The sequence below is a fragment of the Phocoena phocoena genome, chromosome 2, assembly GCF_963924675.1.
Source record: "Phocoena phocoena chromosome 2, mPhoPho1.1, whole genome shotgun sequence".
Lineage (NCBI taxonomy): Eukaryota > Metazoa > Chordata > Mammalia > Artiodactyla > Phocoenidae > Phocoena > Phocoena phocoena.
Window position 1 is genome coordinate 9917257 of NC_089220.1, and position 20834 is coordinate 9938090.

The 20834-nt window shown below is 45.8% G+C and overlaps 1 protein-coding gene across 1 annotated transcript; it reads left to right on the plus strand.

Moving 5' to 3' along the window:
- The first annotated feature begins 1361 nt into the window (after nucleotides 1-1361).
- SERPINA6 (serpin family A member 6) lies at nucleotides 1362-20605 on the plus strand. The gene is made up of 5 exons (XM_065871966.1): nucleotides 1362-1489; nucleotides 8077-8705; nucleotides 14803-15073; nucleotides 18882-19029; nucleotides 20420-20605. The coding sequence occupies exons 2-5, from the start codon at nucleotides 8096-8098 to the stop codon at nucleotides 20603-20605; spliced, it is 1215 nt and encodes a 404-aa protein (XP_065728038.1). The 5' UTR covers nucleotides 1362-1489; nucleotides 8077-8095.
- Nucleotides 20606-20834: the final 229 nt, after the last annotated feature.

The window sequence follows — 20834 nt, forward strand, 5'->3', positions numbered from 1 at the left end:
GATGGTAAAAAAAAATAAAAGCAGAAATCAATGAAATATAGATTTAAAAAAAAATAAGGATTAACAAAACTAAAATCTGGTCCTCTGAAAAGATTAATTAGCTAGATAGACTAACAGGACTCATCAAGGAAAAAAAAAAGAGAGAGGAAATACATAAATAAAACATAGAACCAACAAAAATTAAAAATAATTACTGATATGACAGAGATTTGAAAAATAGTAAATTCCTAGTTATAAATTCTATAATTGGCTTAAGGAATAAAAAAACTTGAAAAGACCAATAACTATTAATAAAACTGAAGTGCCCCCAAAACTCTTGACACAGTTGTGGGCCTCATGGGAACATCTCCCCTCATACCTGCAGGGTAGTAATGGCGCCATCAACCCAGCAGAGGGCACAGGACCCTAGCTGGCCATTCACAATGCCCTGTTCTTCTGCACACTCTATCAGTCCAAGGATGGGCAATCACGTCCTTTGTGGGGGCTGATATGAACACTGAAAAAAAGTGAGTCTCTCTCCTTCTGATATCAAATAACCAGTTAGACCCAAATAACCTGTAGCTGCCGTGGCCGCCTTTGTCTCCACCACAGAGAGACTAAAGCAGGAAAGCAGAACTAAGAAAGAATTTTTTTTTTAAAGAGACAGAGATTTGATGACCATCTTGGGACCTCTGGATCCAGCCAGGCCTGAAGCGCCCCCCTCCACCCTTCAGAACTCTCCTTCAGGAGATCCAATAAATGTTCTTTTCTGCTTTAAAGCTGTTTGAACTTCATCTGTCACCTGCAATCAAAAGAGAACTGATGAATAAAAATGTGGGGAAGAGGAAAGTGAAGGTGCTAGATTTCAGAGGTAAATGGTCTTGGATTCGAATCTCAAGGGCAGCTCACTTAAGCGTCATGTGCCTCAGTTTCCCCATCTAGAGAAGAGTGATAATAATAATGGTATCCATTTCATAGAGTCGTTGTGAAGACTAAATGACATAATCCATGGGAATCACTGGGCTGCCTTTTATTCCATGTCTGTCTTTCCCATCGGACCATTGCCCCCCTTGAAGGCAGGATCTTGCTGGTCTCATTCCCAGCCCAAGCTCAGCACCCGGTTCTTCACAGCTGTCAGCACCATTGTGCTAATTAAGGGCACCTGTGGCTCCTGTGCCAGCTGCCCCTGGGCAACCACAAACACTGACGCAATTCCAGCCACATTTTGATATCAAAAAATAAAACCTCAGGGAACTGTACGCCGAAGAAAGTTAATTCGCAGTATTGCTGTGTTTACTCAAATTTCCTGGAAAAGGCTCCCATTGGTTCATGACTGGGGGGAGGAGACCACCAAATGGTGAAGGCCACTGGCCCCCCTCTAACCATTAACCAGCAGGAAAGCTGGCAAACAAGACTGAGCAGCAGCCGCCCCGCCGACTTACTGTACACATGACAGGATCCGGGACAGCAGGACCGAGCCAGCACTTGCAGCCTGAGCCCACTGCAGACCGTGAGTAACAGCTAAGGACTCTCCATCGCCCCCGCCCCTGCCCAGCCTCCAGAACGAAGCCACGACTGTGTCTTGCTCATTTAATTTTTTTTTTTTTTTAATGGGGCATTGAGCATTAGGGCAACCAGCAGTGATAAGAGGCAACCCTGGGGAGGGTTTTTCAGAGTCTGTGAGTTACCCACAGGGGTTTTTATTTCTCCCGGGCTCCTGCCTTGCAGGGACTGACATTGAACTAAGAGCCATTCCCCGCCATCGCATGACGCTCCTAAGGCCAGCCAAACAGTCATAACAGCCTCAGAGATGGAGTCTGAGAGCTGGGATGGATCAGCACAACACAACGCCTCTGCCGGCGACACAGGCAGGAGAGAGCATTGCCCGGCTGACACAGCACAGGCTGTGCATCCTACAGAATCACACACACCTCCTCCCTCAGTGACCTGGGGCAAGGATCCTGCAGATAGAACGGAACTACCAGCATTACACCACGTGGTATGAGGTTTAAATGCACAGGGCCTAGGACTGTACCTGGGACTATACCTGGCTTATGGGGGGCATTTGGAAAAACAGAACACAGTGGGTGTTTACTGCGTGTGTGACTTCAAAAATGAGGGACAAGGAGGACACACATGAAATGAAATTCATGGATAATATTGATACTCTGCATTTTTACGTCGCTGGGTACTTTTCAGAGAGCTGGTTCACTCTAGAGAAAGGCAGAACAGCATGGCACAGGCTCCAAAGTCAGACGGCAGGGCTTGGAATTTCAGCTTTTACTCCCTGGGCCTCAGTTTTTTCATCTGTACAATGGGCCCAGGATGACCCATGAAGTGAGGTCACTAAAGAAAGCACTGATAACAGCTGTGACTGATATTCACAAAAGTCTTTTGAGGTGGGTAGAGATTTAATCCCCATCTTGGAGGATTAGCACAGGAGGGGATGAGGCACAAAATCTCAGAGACAGCAGGTAGAGAAGGGAAGGGAAAAGAACTTCTATTGGGGGCAAGCCCATCTCGTTCCAGGTTGTGAACTGCATGGGGTCCTTGCCCAAGAAGGGACCAAAGAGGTGGAGGTGTGGAGGTGGCTAGGGCTGAAGCAAAGATTTCACTACAGTCTGATGGGGGCAGTGACAGAGAGAAGCACACAGGAGGGCTTCCTGGAGGAGGTGACCCAGGACCTGCGTGCCAAAGGACAAGAGGCAGTGAGCCAGGCATGACAAGGAGGGGACGGGCCGACAGAGTGGACCCACATGGGGCAGGACTGGAACAGGCCCATCTTTGTCCCCAGCTCTCAGGCCAGAGCCGGGCTCTGCAAACATTGGGGAATGGAATGACCTCCCTGGCCTGACCCAGGCAGAGGGATGAAAGTCTGATACGTGCTGGGAGGACACCCCAAGACACCCAGTGTTGCTGTGACTGAGACTTCAAGAGGCCAGATTTGAGGCTGGGGGTGGTGCTGTCACCAGGGACTGGGCCACGTCAGTGAGGATCAGCTCTGCCCGCAGGCAATGGGAGTCACTGAAAGCTTTTCTGCAGGAGAATGGCCCATCCTCTTGATTTTGGAAAGATGCCCTAGTTGCAGAGGAAAGAAAGGCTGGCAGGAGGTGAGCAGGAGGAAAGGAGAACAGGTGGGGGCGGGGAGGGGGCAACGGGAGAGATGCCAAGCCCCGAACTTGGGCTGTGTCCTGAGACTGAAGAAGCGAAGACAAACCCCAGAAATTTAGAAGGTAAATGGGCCAGGCCTGGGGCGGGTATTATTATCAACTCTATTTTATGCCAAGGAAACGGGAAGAGTTTTAAACAGTGCACCCATGTCACCTAGGTCATAAATAGCAATGCTGAGATCCTCATTCGACTTGGTCTGCCACAAAGCCCAGGAAAAAGGAGAACTGTCTGTAAAGCCAGGTGGCTGGGGAGGGAGGGGGCAGGGCGTCAGGGCTGTTATCAAAGCCAAGAAGCAAGGAATTTGCTTGTTTTTCTACCACGTGGAGGGAGACAGGCGGGGAGGGTTGGAGGAGGGCTGAGGGAGGTCAGGGGTGTGTTTACAGCCCGCTTTCATGAGGTTCTGGGTTTGGAACAGGCCAGGGAAAAGGCCTCGGGGGTGCTCCAGAGCAGACCAGGGTTTCCCACACGCAACGTGCACGCATTCTCCCGGGACTGCTTTTACTGCGGGTTCCCAGACCCCTCCCAGCATGGCTAGTCCCGTAGGTGGGGTGGTGCAGGGGAATCAGCTTCTCCTATAATATGTACCCCTTCTTTATGGGGATACAGGGGGCTCCATAAAGCTCAGAGCTTGGGACCACTGGCCTTGCAGACAGAGTGTCCACTTACTGATTCTGAGCCTGGCTGCAGTTTTTGAATTGCTCTTATCAAACACTTTTCATGGCTTATAATTAATTTTGTATCGTGGTAAGATATACAAAGATTGACCATTTCAACTAGGTTTAAGTGTACAGTTCTCTGGTATTAAATACATTCACGTTGTTGTGAAACCATCACCACTATTCATCTCCAGGACTTTTGCATCATCCCAGACTGAAACTCTACCCATTAAACCCTAACTCCCCGTTGCCCCCTCCCCCCAGCCTCTGTTAACCACTATTCTACTTTCTGTTTCTATGAATTTGACTGCTCTAGTGCTCTCATGTGAGTGGAATCACACAATATTTGTCTTTTGTGACTGGCTTATTTCACTTAGCATAATGTCTTCAGTGTTCATTCATCCATGCCGTAGCATGTATCAGAATTTCATTTTTTTGAGGACTGAATAGTATTCAACCACAGGCATATACCACTGTGAAATATAGAAAAAAATACATACTGATCTCTGCCCCTGGTTCCTGGTGCAGAGCTCCTAAAACCCTTGTCATTTCCTAAGTGATAAGAACATTAGAAGCATCTTTTTTCCTAATATTTGTTTTCTAATATTTGGTCTTTGACCCTGCTTCCTGAGGCAGAGCTCCAAAATCCCTTGGAATTTCCTGGGTGACTGCAGTGTCCTTTGCTCTAATGAGGCAACTCTGGGTGAGCTCCTGGATGACTTCAGGATCGGGGGGGGGAGGGGTGTCACCAGAAAGACCAAGTCATGATTGGAACTTATTTTCTCCCATTCTGTGGGTTTTCTTTTCGTTTTGTTGATGATTTCCTGTGCTATGCAAAAGGTTTTAAGTTTAATTAGGTCCTACTTGTTTATTTTTGTTTTCATTTTCATAGTCTAGGAGGTGGATCAAAGAAGATCTTGCTGCAATTTATGTCAGAGAGGGTTCTGCCCATGTTTTCCTCTAAGAGTTTTATAGTATCCAGCCTTACATTTAGGTCTTTAATCCATTTTGAGTTTATTTTTGTATGGTGTTAGAGAGTGTTCTAATTTCATTCTTTTACATGTAGCTGTCCAGTTTCCCCAGCACCACTTATTGAAGAGACTGTCTTTTCTCCATTGTATATTCTTGCCTCCTTTGTCATAGATTAGTTGACCATAGTTGCATGGGTTTACCTCTGGGCTTTCTATCCTGTTCCACTTTTCTTTTTTTTCTATTTTTGTGCCAGTACCATACTGTTTTGATGACTGTAGCTTTGTAGTATAGTCTGAAGTCAGGGAGTGTGTACCTCCCACTCCCCCACCCCTATAATTCCTCTTTCCCCTTCCACTGGTAACCACTAGTTTGTTCTCTGTGAGTCAGCTTTTTTATTATATTCACTAATTTGTTATATTTTTTAGATTCCACATATAAGTGGTATCATACAGTATTTGTCTTTCTCTGACTTATTTCACTTAGCATAATGCTCTCCAAGTTTACAGGATGGATTTTTCTATTTCTGCAAAATACATCATGGGATTTTGATAAGAATTGCATTGAACCTATAGATTTCTTTGGGTAGTTTTGACATCTTACATATTACGTCCTCCAGTCTGTGAACACAGGATGTCTTTCTATTTACTTATATCTTCTTTAATTTCTTTCAGCAACGTTCCCAGTGTACAAGCCTTTAACATCCTTGGTTAACTCAACTCCTAGGTATTTTATTCTTTTTAATTTTATTATAAATGGAATTGTTTCCTTAATTTCTTTTTCAGATTGCTCATTGTTAGTATATGGAAACAGGACTGATTTTTGTGTGTTGATTTTGTATCCCACTTATTTGTTGAATTTATTGGTTCTCATAAGTTTTTTGTTGTCTTTAGGGTTTTCTATGTATAAGATCGTGTTGCCTGTGAACAGAGATAATTTTACTTCTTCCTTTCCAATTTGGATGCATTTTATTTCTTTGGCTTGCCTACTTTCTCTGGCTAGAATTTCCAATACTGTGTTAAATAGAAGAGGCAAAAGCAGGCATCCTGTCTTGTTCTGAATCTGAGATGAAAAGCTTTCAGTCTTTCACCATTGAGTAGGATGTTAGCTGTGGGCTCTTCATATATGGCTTTTATTATGCTGAAGTAGTTTCCTTCTACTCCCAGTTTGTTGAGTGTTTTTAACATGAAAGGGGATGTTGAATTTTGTCAAATGCTTTTACTGCATCAGTTGAGATGATCATATGATTATTTTCCTTCATTCTTTTAATGTGGTATTTACATTGATCAAGTTGTGTATGTAGAACCATCCTTGCATTCCAGGAATAAATCCCACGTGGTCATAGTGTAAAATCCTTTCAGTACACTGCTGAATTCTATTTGCTAGCACTTTGTTGAGGATTTTTGCATCAATGTTCATAAGCAATATTTGTCTGTAGTTTTATTTTCTTATGGTGTCTTTGGCTTTGGTATCAGGGCAAAGAATGAGTTAGGAAGTGTTCCCTCCTCTTTAATTTTTTTGAAGGAGTTTGAGGAGAATTTGTGTGACTTCTTCTTTAAATGTTTGGTAGAATTCAAAACTGAAGCCATGTGATCCTGGACTTCTCTTTTTTGGGAGGTTTTCAGTTACTGATTCAATGTCCTTGCTACTTATAGGTCTATTCAGATATTCTATTTCTTTGAGGTTTAATTTTGGTATGTTTTGTGTTTCTATAAATTTTCCATTTCATCTAGGTTATCCAATTTGTTGGTGTGTCATTTTCAATTTTTTCATAGTATTCTCAGAATTTTTTAAAATTTCTGTAGAATAGGTAGTAATGCCCCTACTTTCATTTCTGATTTTAGTTATTTGAGAGTTCTCTCTCTTTTTCTTACTCAGTCTAGCTAAAGGCTTGTCAATTTTGTTAATCTCTTTGAAGATGACATTATATTATATTATATGATGTTATAATTATATCATGTTATATTATTATATTATGTTACCTTACTATATAATACTATATTGATTAGATATATTATATTTTGGTTTCATTGATTTTCTCTCCTTTTTCTATTTTCTATTTATTTGTCTGGGCTTTAATCTTTATTGCTTTCTTTCTTCTGCCAGCTGCACTCTCTTTTGGTGTCTCTTTACATGGAATATCTTTTTCCATCCTTTCACTGTCATATCTGTGCCTTTGGATCTAAAATGAGTCTTCTGTAGTGTGCATATAGTTGTTTCTTTTTTTAACCCATTCTGTCAATCTCTGTCTTTAGATTGGAGAATTGTATCCATTTACATTAATTACTCATATGGAGGGACTACTCTCTCAGTTTCCTATTTGTTTTCTGTATGCTTTATAGATTTTTTGTCCTTTATTTCCTGCATTACTGTCTTCTTTTGTGTTTAGTTGATTTTTTGTAGTGAAACATTTTAATTCCCTTCTCACCTCCTTTCGTGCATACTCTATAACTATTTTCTTTCTGGTTATCATGGAAATTACATTTAACATCCTAAAGTTATAACACTCTCATTTGAATTTATGCCAGATAAACTTTAGTAGCATACAAAAATCGCTCCTATATAGCTCCATTCCCACATCCTTTCAGTTAAGTCACAAATTACAGCTTTATTCATTGTGGGTCCCAAAACATATATGAATAATTACTTTTTATGCATTAGTCTTTTAAATCACATAGAAAATAAAAAGTGGAATTACAAACCAAAATCACAATAATACTAGCTTTGATACTTGTTCGTATGTTTACCTTTAGCAGAGATCTTTATTTCTTCTTACAGATTCTATTTACTTTCTGGTGTTCTTTCATTTTAACCAGAAGTACTGCCTTTAGCATTTCTCGTAGGAGAGGTCTAGTGGTAATGGACTCCCTCAGCTTTTGTTTATCGGGGAATGTCTTAATTTCTCCCTCACTTTTGAAGGGCAGTTTTGCCTGCTATAGTATTCTTGGTGGATAATTTTTTTCTTTCAGTACTTTGAATATATCAACTGGGTGGATATTTAACCTTTCTGAGCTTCCACTTCTGCCTACCTGAAATCAAAAGAATCATATATACTTTATTGTTGGTGAGGCAAAATTCTGGAAACTTGGTAGGTATTTGATAAATCATAGCAGGTGTAATTCGTACTTTCAGGTGAGGAAATTGAGGCCCAGAGTCCTGACTTGCCCCAGGTCACACAGCCAATGTGGAAGAAGAAATTGGAGCTCAGGGGGGTCTTCAATGGGGTCTTCTGCCTACCGCTCACCATGCCCCACTGCCTCGGAGGCCCCACATCATCTAATGAGCATTTCTGATTTTCCAGGGCCTGGCCATCCTGAGCAATGCTGTTCACCCTGTACATCTGTCTCCTCTGGCTGTCTACCAGTGGGCTCTGGACCATCCAGACTAAGGACCCTGACACCGACATGAGCATGAGGAACCCTCACCGGCACTTGGCTCCAAACAACGTTGACTTTGCCTTTACCCTGTATAAGCACTTAGTGGCCTCAGCTCCAGGCAAGAACGTCTTCATCTCCCCTGTGAGCATCTCCACAGCCTTGGCTATGCTGTCCCTGGGCGCCAGAGGCTACACACGGGAGCAGCTTCTCCAAGGCCTGGGCTTCAACCTCACTGAGATGTCCGAAGCTGAGATCCACCAGGGCTTCCGGCATCTCCACCACCTCCTCAGGGAGTCAAACACCACCTTGGAAATGACCATGGGCAATGCCATGTTCCTGGACCACAGCCTGGAACTTCTGGAGTCATTCTCAGCAGACACCAAGCACTACTATGAGTTGGAGGCCTTGAATGCAGACTTCCAGGACTGGGCAGGAGCCAGCAGACAAATCAACGAGTATATCAAAAATAAGACGCAAGGGAAAATTGTGGACTTGTTCTCGGAGCAAGATAGCTCAGCCATGCTCATCTTGATCAACTACATCTTCTTTAAAGGTACCCCTCACCCATCCCGTTCTGACAAGGCCCCATCTACTATTGCCAAGGATAGTAAAAGCCATCAAAATTAAGGGTGTGCTCTTGATACTATTAGAAAGGTGAAATTATATCATCCTTACCAAGGATCAAAATGACACCCAGTAGAGCAACTTGCCCAAGCCCTTGCAGGTTGTTTCAAGGCCCAAACATGTAACCACGAACAGTCTGGCTGCCTAGTGGTCTACAAATATTGGCCAAGGTCTGGCTGTGAGTCAGGCACTTGGTCAGAGGCTGGAAATAGAGCCTAGAACCAGACAGACACAGCCGCCACCCTCAGGAACTTCCAGACGGCCCACAACCCTTCCTGCACGCACTTCCCGAGCCAGCTCCAGCCCAGACCCCTCTCAGCCAAACCACAGCCCCACCTCACCGGTTCGGAGCAAAGTTTTCCAAAATGCCTGTCCATAAAAATCACCACGGAGGCTTGTTAAAATTACAGATTCCAGAGCCCACACCAGATCTACTAGAGCAAAACTGATGCAAGAATGTCCTAGAATGTGTACTTTTAACAAGGCCCCCTTCCCCAATCGTTTTGACGAGCAGGTAATTTGGGGATATATTATCCTCCAGAATGAAATCTACAGTCCTTAGTCTACAGCAGGGGTCCTCAACCCAGGGTGATTCCCACCCCCATCCACCCTCAGGGACATTTGGCAATGTCTAGAGACATTGTGAGTTGTAACAACTGGGGGTGGGGTGGGGTGTGCCACTGGCATCTTGTGGGTAGAGGCCAAGGAGAACACTCAACGTCCTACAATGCACAGAACAGCTTCCCACAGTGACATCTGCTTCCAAATGGCTAGAGTCCCAAGGTTGAGAAATCATCTGTTTCTTCTGCCTTGTCCAGACTCAGGTCTCAACAATTTCCCCTATACAAGTTCCCAATACACAGCAGACACACACACACACACACACACACACACACACACACACACAATATCCAATCACACCAAACTCCTTGCATGTCTTTGAGCATGACTCTCCCCATGGAAGTCTGTATTAGTTCCCTATTGCCACTGTAACAAATTGCAACAAACTTGGTGGCTTAAAACAGCACCAATTTATTACCCTACAATTCTGGAGGTCAGAAGTCCAAAATGGGCCACTCTGGGTTAAAGTCAAGGTGATGCCAGGGTGTGTTCCTTCTGGACGCTCTAGGGGAGGATCTGTTCCCTGCCTTTTCCAGCCTGTAGAAGCTACCTGCATTCCTTGGCTTGAGGCCCCCTTCCCTCTTCAGAGCTAGTAATCACATTGCGCTGACCTCTACTTCCATCACGTCTCCTTTCTGACTCTGACCCTCCTGCCATCCTCTTCTTTTAAGGATGCTTGTGATTGCAGTGGGCCCACCTGGATAATCCAGAAAATTCTCCTCAACTCAGTCAGTTGATTAGCAGCCTTAATTTCCTCTTGCCATGTAACATAACATATTCACAGGTTGCAAGGATTAGGACATCCTTGGGGCAGGGGGGCATTCTGCCTGACACAAGGCCCGTGCCCATTCTGTCCCCTGAGCCCTCCCTCAACTTGTCTGACTGCCTAAAACTTCTACCCACCCTTCAAATCTTGGCTCAAAAGTCACCACCTCCGTGAAGCCTCCCCGATTCTCTCCAGCAAATCTTTGTCTCTCATACGCATCCTCTGCAGTTTGCCCACACCGAATTTTAATATGCATCTTGTTAGAACGTGTAAACCTTGACCCAAGTGGTTCAATTAAGTAGTCATACACAAAGAAGTGCAGGTAAAACAGCCAAAAAAAAAAGTATAATATTTAATGTGTCTCTCAACAACATAAAGGTTATCCCATATGCCCATTTCGCTCCTCCCCAGCTCTCACTCAGGGCCCTCCATTAGCCAACTGAACCCCTTCCCTCCCCCAGATCTTTATTACCTGGACAGACTTGGCATCTTGGTGAGCCATCCTCCTGCCTCTTGGTCTTTCTCTGTCTATTCTCCAGCACAAGTCTGGGAACCCACCTGGCAAAGGCCTCCCTTCTTGGATGATAGTGAGGGTGAGAGACCGACCGGCAAAGGCAGCATTTTCTTTTTTCTCCCACTTTATTGAGATATAAATGACTTATCATGGAAGCTTAAGGTATACAATGGGATGACTTGATATATATATATATGTATATATATATGGTGAGATGATTACCCAGATAAGGTTAGTTAACACGTCTATCACCTCACAGTTACCTTTGTGTGTTGGGGCCAGGGGGTGAGGATTTTTAATATCTGCTCTCTTAGCAACTTTTAGGTATATGATACAGTATTATTAACTGTAGCACCATGCCGTGCATTAGATTCCCCAGAACCTATTCATCTTATAACTGGAAGTTTGTACCTTTGACCACCTTTACCCACTTCTCCGAACCTCCTACCCCATCATTCTTTTCTCTGTTTCTATAAATTCTGTATTTTTAGATTCCATGTATAAGTGAGGGCATGCAGTATTCGTCTTTCTCTGTCTGCCTTATTTCACATAGCGTAATGCCCTCAAGGTTCATCCATGTTGCTGCAAATGACAGGATTCTCTTCTTTTTTGTGGCTGAGTAATATTCCATTTGGGGTGTGTGTGTGTGTGTGTGTGTGTGTGTGTGTGTGTGTGTATACACACTGTTCTTTATCCATTCATCTATTGATGGACACCTGATTGTTTCCACATTTTGGCTATTGTGAATAATGCTGCAATGAACATGGGAGTGCAGATATCTCTTCAGTATAGCGGGTTCACTTCCTTCTGATATATGCCCAGAAGTGGGATTGCTGGAGCATATGGTAGCTCTATTTTTAATTTTTTGAGGAACCTCCATACTGTTCTCCATAGTGGCTGCACCAATTTACATTCCCACCAACGGTGCACAAGGGTCCCGTTTTCTTCACATCCTTGCTGCCACTTGCTTTCTCTTTTCTTTTTGATAATAGCCATCCTGATAGGTGTGAAGGGCTATTGTGCTTTCAATTCGCATTTCCTTGATGATTCGTGACTTCGAGCACCTTTTCTTGTACTTGTTGGCCATTTGTACATCTTCTTTGGAAAAAAAATCTATTCAAGTCCTCTGCCCGTTTTTTAATTTGATTATTTGGGGCTTTTTTTTTTTTTTTTTTGCTATTGAGGTCGTATGAGTTCCTTATATATTTTTGGATATTACCCCCTTATCAAATGTATGTTTCGCAAATATTTTCTTCCATCCCATAGGTTGCCTTTTCACTTTATTGATTGTATCCTTTGCTGGGCAGAAGCTTTTTAGTTTGATGTGATCCCACTTGTTAGTTTTTCCCTTGTTGCTTATGCCTTTGGTGTCATATTCAAAAAAAAAAAAAATCATAGCTAAGACTAATATCAAAGAGTTCCTTTTTCCCTACATTTTCTTCTAGGAGTTTTATGGTTTCAGGTCTTATGTTTAAGTCTTTAACATATTTCAAGTTAGTTTTTGTGAATGATGTAAGATAGGGGTCCAGTTTCATTCTTTTGCATGTGAATATCCAGTTTTCTCAGCACCATTTATTGAAGAGATTATCTTTTCCCCACTCAGTATTCTTGGTTCCCCTGTCATATCTTAGTTGACTATATATGGGAGGGGTTATATCTAGGCTTTCAATTCTGTTCCATTGGTCTATGTGTCTGTCCTTATGCCTATACCATACTGTTTGATTACTATAGCTTTATAATACAGTTTGAAATCAGGAGGTGTGATGCCTCCAACTATGTTCTTTCTCAAGATGGCTTTGGCTATTTAAGATCTTCTGTGGTCCCACACAAAAGGCAGTATTCTTCTTGACCCTGGGGGGCCAAGGAGTCAGGGAATGTTTGCCTGGAAATGTTTCTGGATGCTCCCATGAATTCTCCAGGCCATCTCTCCCACTAGACTATTCACTCTTGTGCATGGCATCCTCATCTCTTTGGGAGGTCCAGTGCACTTGCATAGTGCTTGGTAAATGGAAGTAACTCCAAAGTGGTTGCATAGAGGTTCTGGTAACACAGCCTGGGGAGAAGAGCACAGAAAACCCGGAGAGAGAGAGGGCCCTCCTGAGCCTGCAAGGAGCCTGAGCGGGGGCTGGCAGGACAGGGGCTGGCAGGGTGTCATTTGACGCACGGCTTTGCTCTCACGGTTTCTAAGCATTCTCACGACCACAGCGGGGCTGAGTTGATGGGAAACAGTAGTTCCCGGTAATAAAATCAGAGAGGATTTGAACATTTGAACACAGGAACAGACATTGACAGGAGTGTGGGCCGCCTGTTTGTACACAGATTTTCTGTGACCAGGCAAAGCTAATTAACAAGCCCTGTTTAAGCTGAGGGATACTCTGAAATGTTTCCAGCACACCAGGGTAATACGTAGAAATGAAGAATGGTGTGGCTCTCATCACTAAACTTAGGACATGTACAGTATCCCTGGCATGTTCCTTACTTAGTGGACTGTGTTGACAGCTCTTTTTTTGGAGAACATTAGAAATATTGTTAAAAGATTTTCCAGGGACTCATCCTTGCTCTCTCCAATTTCCCTTCATCAATTCTTAGGTTTCTCTACCATAAGTTCTCCTAACTCAAGAATTTTCAACAAAAACAATCCCTTAAAGCAGAGGTTAGATCCCATTCTGTATTTGGTTTTCTGCCAAACTGGATATACGTTATACTTGCTTCTAGAAAAGAAATACTCAGTAAAAAGCACACAGCAGACTTCTAAGGATGAAAAACCTAGCACTGAAAAATATTTTATCTACATTTTCTTGGTTGTGAGTTGGACAAGTTAGCCACAAAGCACTCCCCCCTTCAATTCTGAGGACCCCAGACTTCCTTTAGAAGATGGTTTGAGAACCCGCAAATTATCTCACTTGCTGTGAGACAGCCTCAGTCATTAGGGATGGACCAGGCACAGCCCCTGGGTCTCCAGGCTCCACATCCATTGCTCTTTTCCCTACATCCTCTGGCCACTGCCCATGGTCACCCTTAGTAACCCTTCCAGGGGGGTGAGGCTGGCTCAGAACCAAGAGTTCTGGCTGCGTGGTCCAGAGATCCCACAGGCAGAGGGATAGAGAAATGTCTGCCTGTGGCTATGCTCTGGCCACTTTCAGGCAGCCTCAGTTGGGAAACAGTGACCTCACAAGGGCTTCTGGGCTGGAGGCCAAGGGCAGCCAGGACACTCAGGACCTGCTAGACTCAGAGTCCTCGGTCATCTCCAGACCTGGGGAGACTTAACCTAGAGCAGATGAGGCCCTGATGAGACTCAATCCATGTCTAAATATCCAAAGATCTATCACCTATTAGAGGACTCTGGAATAAACTCAAGGGTCAAAGAGGCTCAGTCGGCAGGCATTACAATCAGGCAGGCTTTGGCTTCATCTGAGGAGCAGTTGCCTTCCCTTCAGCGTTGACCAGTAGTGGAAAGTCCCCTCTGTTAGGTAGTGAGTTCCCCATCACAAGGGGAACAAACGATCATGGAACGTGGTGGAGTGGAGTCGAGTCTAGCTGTGGTGGGAGTCTGTCACCTTGAAGGACTCATCTCGCCCTGATTCTGCCTCTGGGAAATGTACTGTGGCCCTCAGGGCCACTCGGGAGGCAAGGAGCCTCCTGCAAGAAAGTGGGTACATTTGACTGGGCAGCCAAACTGCCTGCTGGGCTTCTGTCGCCACACATCAGGGGGTGGGGATGGACTGGATGGTCGGTTCCCCAGCACCACCTCCAGAGCCCTCCAGTCCAGAAGCCACTCCAGGGAGCGGGGCAACAAGGCCAAGTCTGCTTTACTGAATCCTACTCCCAAATCCTAGGGCCAGCATCCTCTGTTCTCTCCCTCTTTCCATTTTTAGAAGTCAGTCTCAGACAACGTGCTAATCCTCAAGCCATCCCAAAGGGTAGAGGGTGGAACAGGCTTTAAACCTCTGGGAATTTCATATCTTAGCAAATTCCAGCAGCTCTGGTGGGGACCTTCCAGGTTGAGGGAGGCCACTGTGTAACTTGCTTGGCGGTCACCCCTGGCCCTCTGCTGCCACCCAAGTTGCGTTTTCCTCCTGCTGTCACAGGTCTGTCTCCTCCCCTCCCCCTCCCCCCTCTTCCCAGGCACGTGGGCACACTCCTTCAACCTGGAAAGCACCAGGGAAGATAACTTCTACGTGAATGAGACAACCACGGTGAAGGTGTCCATGATGTTCCAGTCGAGCACCATCAAGTACCTGAACGACTCGGTGCTCCCCTGCCAGCTGGTACAGCTGGACTACACAGGCAACGAGACCGTCTTCTTTGTCCTCCCGGTCAAGGGGAAGATGGACACGGTCATTGCCATGCTGAGCCGGGACACCATTCAGAGGTGGTCCAAGTCCCTGACCAACAGGTAAGCCCTCCAGCCAGCTGTGTTGATTTCTGCAGTTGGACGTGTTCCCAGAAAGTGGAGCAAGTGGAAAAGGGGTGCACCTGGCCGTCCTTCCTCCCCCAGACTCGCCTTCCAGGGCTCATTATTTTCCTATCTGCTGGGTTCTCTGATCTAGAGGTCACACTTATTTATCTTTCTGTCGATTAACACTGAGCTATTGATACTCTGGGGCATTCCACAAAGCGAGGTCCACCTTCCCCAGCAGGTTGATGGCCACCCTCTGTATTATCACATCTTTCATCTTTTTCTTAAGCTGAATTCACCCATCACCCAGCCTGCACTGATCCATTTTATCATATTGCTTACCTGAGACCAAGCACCGCTAAAGATTCCTTGGAGACCATAAAAAGGTATAATGAAAGTGACCACCGTATGACCACTGTAATGACCCTGGAACCAACGCAAAGCCTACGAATGGTTAAGTCACTTAGGGAATCTAATGTTTCTTCCATCAGTCAATCAGTAAATAAGTAAGAAAGTAAGGACATAAGTACGTAATAAACTCATTTTCCCAGGAACCTCTGCGCTAGAGGGGAATCAAAATTATAGTCAAGCTTGTGTCCAGCTCTGGTCCTCACATTGGAGGAGGGAGCAGATGTTCTTGAGAAGACGGTCCTCGCTCTTGGGAGATTAGAGTTCTGTCTGTGAAGGAGCCAACCACCGTGGGAGCTGGGTGGCGGGGTGCAGACTCAAAGGGAAGAGGGCTGTAGGGGAAGGAGCCAGCACTTGGATCTAGAGTCGCTCAGGAAGCCTCGTGGGCCAGGCACCATGTCTGGAATTCATTCATTCATTCATTCATTCAGTATATATATGGAAGCAATTGCTATGTACCATGCACTAGGCCAAGCAGAAGGGATGCACTCTAGAGCAGAAAACGGATTCTGGTGGAATTAATAGTGGTACAATGTCATAAGCTCTGTCAGAGCAAGACAGGGAAGGAGATGCATAATGTGTACAATTTGAGGGAGGGTGGGACGCCGGACTCTAAGCCAGGGGAATGGAGGAGGGGCTGCAGAGCACATTGCCTTCACTTTGAACTGTGCCTTAAGCCTGAGTAGAGGTTCAGTCAGTGGCAACCTCCCCGAGAGTATGCACGGAAGAGGAAATGGCACCGGTCGAGTCGCGGAGGCCATTTGCCAGCTTTTCAGGTCAACCGTCTCACTCCACTTCACTCCCACCCCTCGAAGGGAACCTGTAGTTCAGATACAGTGCCACCAGGTAGTGACAATGCGCCGTGATTCAAATTCTGAACCCTAGTGTGTTGAAAATAAGGCGAAGGATACCCCTTCTCTTTACTCCAAAAATAATCTCTTCACTAAAACACTTAAACAACATTAGTCAGTAACACGTACCATTTTCTTCTAGATTTTTTTAAGAAAACATTCAAGGTAAAACTTTGCACCTTTAGACATCACGAGTTCTCTCCTTCATCCCAATGCTGTGGCTTACGGCTCACCTGCACGCTTGCGTGGCCCCTTCTCCCTCCTCACCCCAGCCAGCACCACCACGCCCTTCCCCACCAGGCTCTCCGGTGCATCCAAGCTCAGCATCCTTCAGGGCCCAGATGACACCCCCCCCGCCCCCCCACCGCCCCCACCCCCCAGCAGCCTCTGGGTCCCACTCACAGGGCGCTCTCGCAACAGCCTCTCTCTCCATCCCCTTGCTCCGTGTCACCTTGCGGCGGCCCGCGCAGGTCGTGGGGCAGCTCTCTGAGTTGGGACGATGGGGCTCCGAGTTACCTAGTCCTGGTTTCTTCACGGTCTTGCTGCTTCCCAGCGGTGTGACTTTGGGGAAATTCCTCAGCTTTTTTTTGAGTTTCAGTCTCTCAATCTGGAAGTTAAAGATGATGACTCCAGTTTGTAAGGCTGTGTGTGCCTGCGCGGATTAGATGAGATAAAGGAGGTCAGGAAGGGCAGCCAAATGCTGGGTATGGGTCGGCCTCCCTTACCTTCTGTTGCCATTTCCCATCTAGAGAAGTCACACGTCCCACTGGCCTTGGATTCCTCCTCACTTCCCCCGGGTTGCCAGCTTCCAGACCTCCCCAGAGCAGCTTGTGCTCAAGTACAGAGGTCTCATGCCTTCCCTCCACCCTCTGGAGAGCCGGGGCCCTATCACTGACTTCAGGGTTCAGGCATCTTCTCTCTCCCTTGCTGTGTAGATGAGGACCAGCACAGAGAGGGACAGGACTTGGCTAAAGCCACACAGCATTAGCGGCATGGCTGGGGCCAGGACCCCTGCTCCCAGCTGCACGTTCCCTCCACTCCTCCACTTCTGCCAGGGGGTGCTTGGGGGACCACAGGACTTCTTGTTTTTTTCTTTTTTTTCATTGAAGTATAGTTGATTTACAATACTGTGTTAGTTTCAGGTGTACAGCAGAGTGATTCTGTCACCTATATATCCTTCTTCCATTCTTTTCCATTACAGGTTATCACAAGATAATGAACACAGTTCCCTGTGCTTGTCCCCCATACATCCTTGCTGTTTATCTATTTTATGTATGGTAGTGTGTATCTGTCAATCCCATACTCCTACTTTATCCGTCCCGCCTCTTCCCTTTGGTAGCTATGTTCGTTTTCTGTGTCTGTGTGTCTCTTTCTGTCTTGTAAATGAGTTCATTTGTATTATTTTTTAGATTCCACATATGTGATATCATATAACATTTGTCTTTCACTGTCTGACTTACTGCACTTAGCGTGATATTCTCTAGGTCCAAGCATATTGCTGCAAATGGCATTATTTCATTCTTTTTTATGGCTGAGTAATATTCCATTGGGTGTAATTAATATATATATATATATATATATATATATATACCACATCTTCTTTATCCATTCCTCTGTTGATGGACACTTAGGCTGCTTCCATGTCTTGGCTATTGTAAATAGTGCTGCTGTGAACATTGGGGTGCATGTATCTTTTTTGAATTAGAGTTTTCATCTTTTCTGGATGTATGCCCAGGAGTGGGATTGCTGGATCATACGGTAACTCTATTTTTAGTTTTTTAAGGAACCTCCATACTGTTTTCCATAGTGGCTGCACCAATTTACATTCCCACCAAGAGTGTAGGAGGGTTCCCTTCTCTCCACACCCTCTCCAGCATTTATTATTTGTAGACTCTTTAATGATGGCCATTCTGACCGGTGTGAGGTGATACCTCATTGTGGTTTTGATCTGCATTTCTCTAATAATCAGTGATGTTGAGCATCTTTTCACGTACCTCTTGGCCATTTGTATGTCTTCTTTGGAGAAATGTCTATTTAGGTCTTCTCCCCATTTTTTGATTGGGTTGTTTAGTTTTTTGATATTGAGTTGTTTGACCTGTTTGTATATTTTGGAAATTAAGCCCTTGTCGGTAGCATCATTTGCAAATATTTTCTCCCAGTCTGTAGGTTGTTGTTTTGTTTTGTTTATGGTTTTAAACACTGTGCAAAAGCTTATAAGTTTGATTCAGTTCCATTTGTTTATTTTTGCTTTTATTTCTTTTGCCCACAAGGACTTCTTTAGGTATTCTTTGCTTCAGTGTCTGGTAGTTTAACTGGATCAGGTGGAATCAGCTCAAAGAGCGAGCTGAGAAGAAAGACCCAGAGAGGAAGATGCCTGTGTGATGGAGGGAGAGGCAGATCCTGCTTCTTGTTCTGTTCCTTCCCCTGTCCCGAAAGAGCAGGTCTGGCTGGGAGGCAGGGTCTGGAGGGATCACAGGGGAAACGGGAATCTGGCTGGCCGGGCCCAGCCCTGGGAAAGTCTAACCCCATCTGCTTACCCCGAGCAGCCTGGTGGACCTGTACATCCCGAAGGTCTCCATTTCTGGAGGCTACGACCTCGGGGGCATCATGGGGGACATGGGCATTGCAGACTTGCTCAACGACCGGACACATTTCTCAGGCATCACCCAAGAGGCCCTGCCGAAGGTGTCAAAGGTAGGGGTCTCTAGAGCCCATCCTTCTTCCCCCCCCCAAATTCACAATACAAGTAATAATAAGCAACATGGAGCCCATTCATGAATAGGCTTCTAGGCCCCAGGCTGAGAGGTCTTGTCCAAGCCCCTAGTTTTACAACAGGCTAAATGAAAGCTCAGCAAGAACTTGATGTCCCCAAGGTCACACAGGAAGCTAGTGACAAGAGAGCACCACAGCTCAGGCATGCACCGTTCTGCCAGGCCACACAGAGGGGGCACTGTGGAAGACAAGTCATCATGGCAGGGCTGTGAGCAGCCCCCAGGCAAAAGGAAACGTCTGCGTGAGATCACATTGAATGTTCTATCCAATGATGTTCTTTATCTCCATCCTTCAGCTTTATGTTCTGTTATTCATTCATTCAGAAAATATTTACTGAACATGTTCTATGTGCCCCAAACTGTGCTAGACACTGGGTATGCCTCAGACGTGGCCCTGCCCTCACAGGGTCTTACAGTCCTGTGGGTGACAAAACCGGAGAGGGAACAGGAGGAAGCTGTGGTGGCAGCAGCCCCCTCCCTCGTGCACACAGACTTTGACCATCACGATGTCGGCACACAGTATGTGCTCAATAAAATGCCTGTGTGTGAACTCAGTCAAACAGCTACCTCCTTACGAGGTGGGTGTTACCCTAGTTTCTCAGGTCACAGAGCTAGTAAATAGCCTGACATTTGACTCAAAACCTCATATTCCCAAAACACACTGCAGGGGTTCCTAGCCCAGCTGAGCTTCTCCCTAGCCTATTTACAGAGCACTCTGAGCCTCTGATTCCCTGCTGCTCCATCAGTGAGAGTCCTGTCCCGTAGGTGTTGTTATTTAATCAGCCAGTTCTGATCTTTCCAATGCTTTTGATGCAACCTACTCAAGCGTTTTACTGACTTGAGAATATCTTCTAATTTTGATCATAACAAAGGATGTTTCAGCAGGCAAAGATGAGCCTTTTCTCTACAGAGTGGGCACAAGCATTTTGCATAAGTTGAACCCTCTCAATTACTGGCAGAGTGGAGAGGGAGCGAGGTGTCCCTCCACCAGCCCAGGACCCGGTGAGGGGCGCCCGATATGGATGCTGAAGTCCAGTTTCAGCCCCAAGTCCCTTGCTCTCCATGGGTCGGCTCCAGCTGCCCACTCTCTAGGGAGGAGGTCTAAGTGTGGCCTGGGTTCCAGAGGTGGACAGACCCCAGCGCTAGTCCTGGGGCTGCCACGTAGATGAGGAGCCAGCAAGTGACCTCCTTCTCTGAGCCTCAGCTTCGCCATCCAGAAAACTGAGGGTGGGAAGGAGTCGAAGCCAAGAGGCTCGGAAAGCTCCGCCCACGCGGCTGGTGTTCATCCTCCACGCTCTGTCCGTTCCCACCAGGTGGTCCATAAGGCCACGCTGCAACTGGATGAGAGGGGCTTGGAGTCAGCCGCCCGCACCCAGGTCCACCGGAACTCGGCGCCCGAGCCTCTCACAATCCGCTTCGACCGGCCCTTCGTTGTCATGATCTTCGACGACTTCACGTGGAGCAGCCTCTTCCTGGGCAAGGTTGTGAATCCGACCTAAGGGGACGCCCCCTGGAGCCACAGAGCGTCTGACTCGGGCACCAGGGACCCCACAGAAAGGAGTGAGAGGTTCCCCCCTATCCTCCCCTGGTTCCCCTCTGGTAATAAATTACTGTCGTTGCGACTCGTGACAAGTGTGGTTGAAGGGGAAGAGTGGGACGATTGATAAAACTTGAATAACATCAATATAATATTGTACCAGTATAATTTTCTAGTTTTGGTCATTGTCC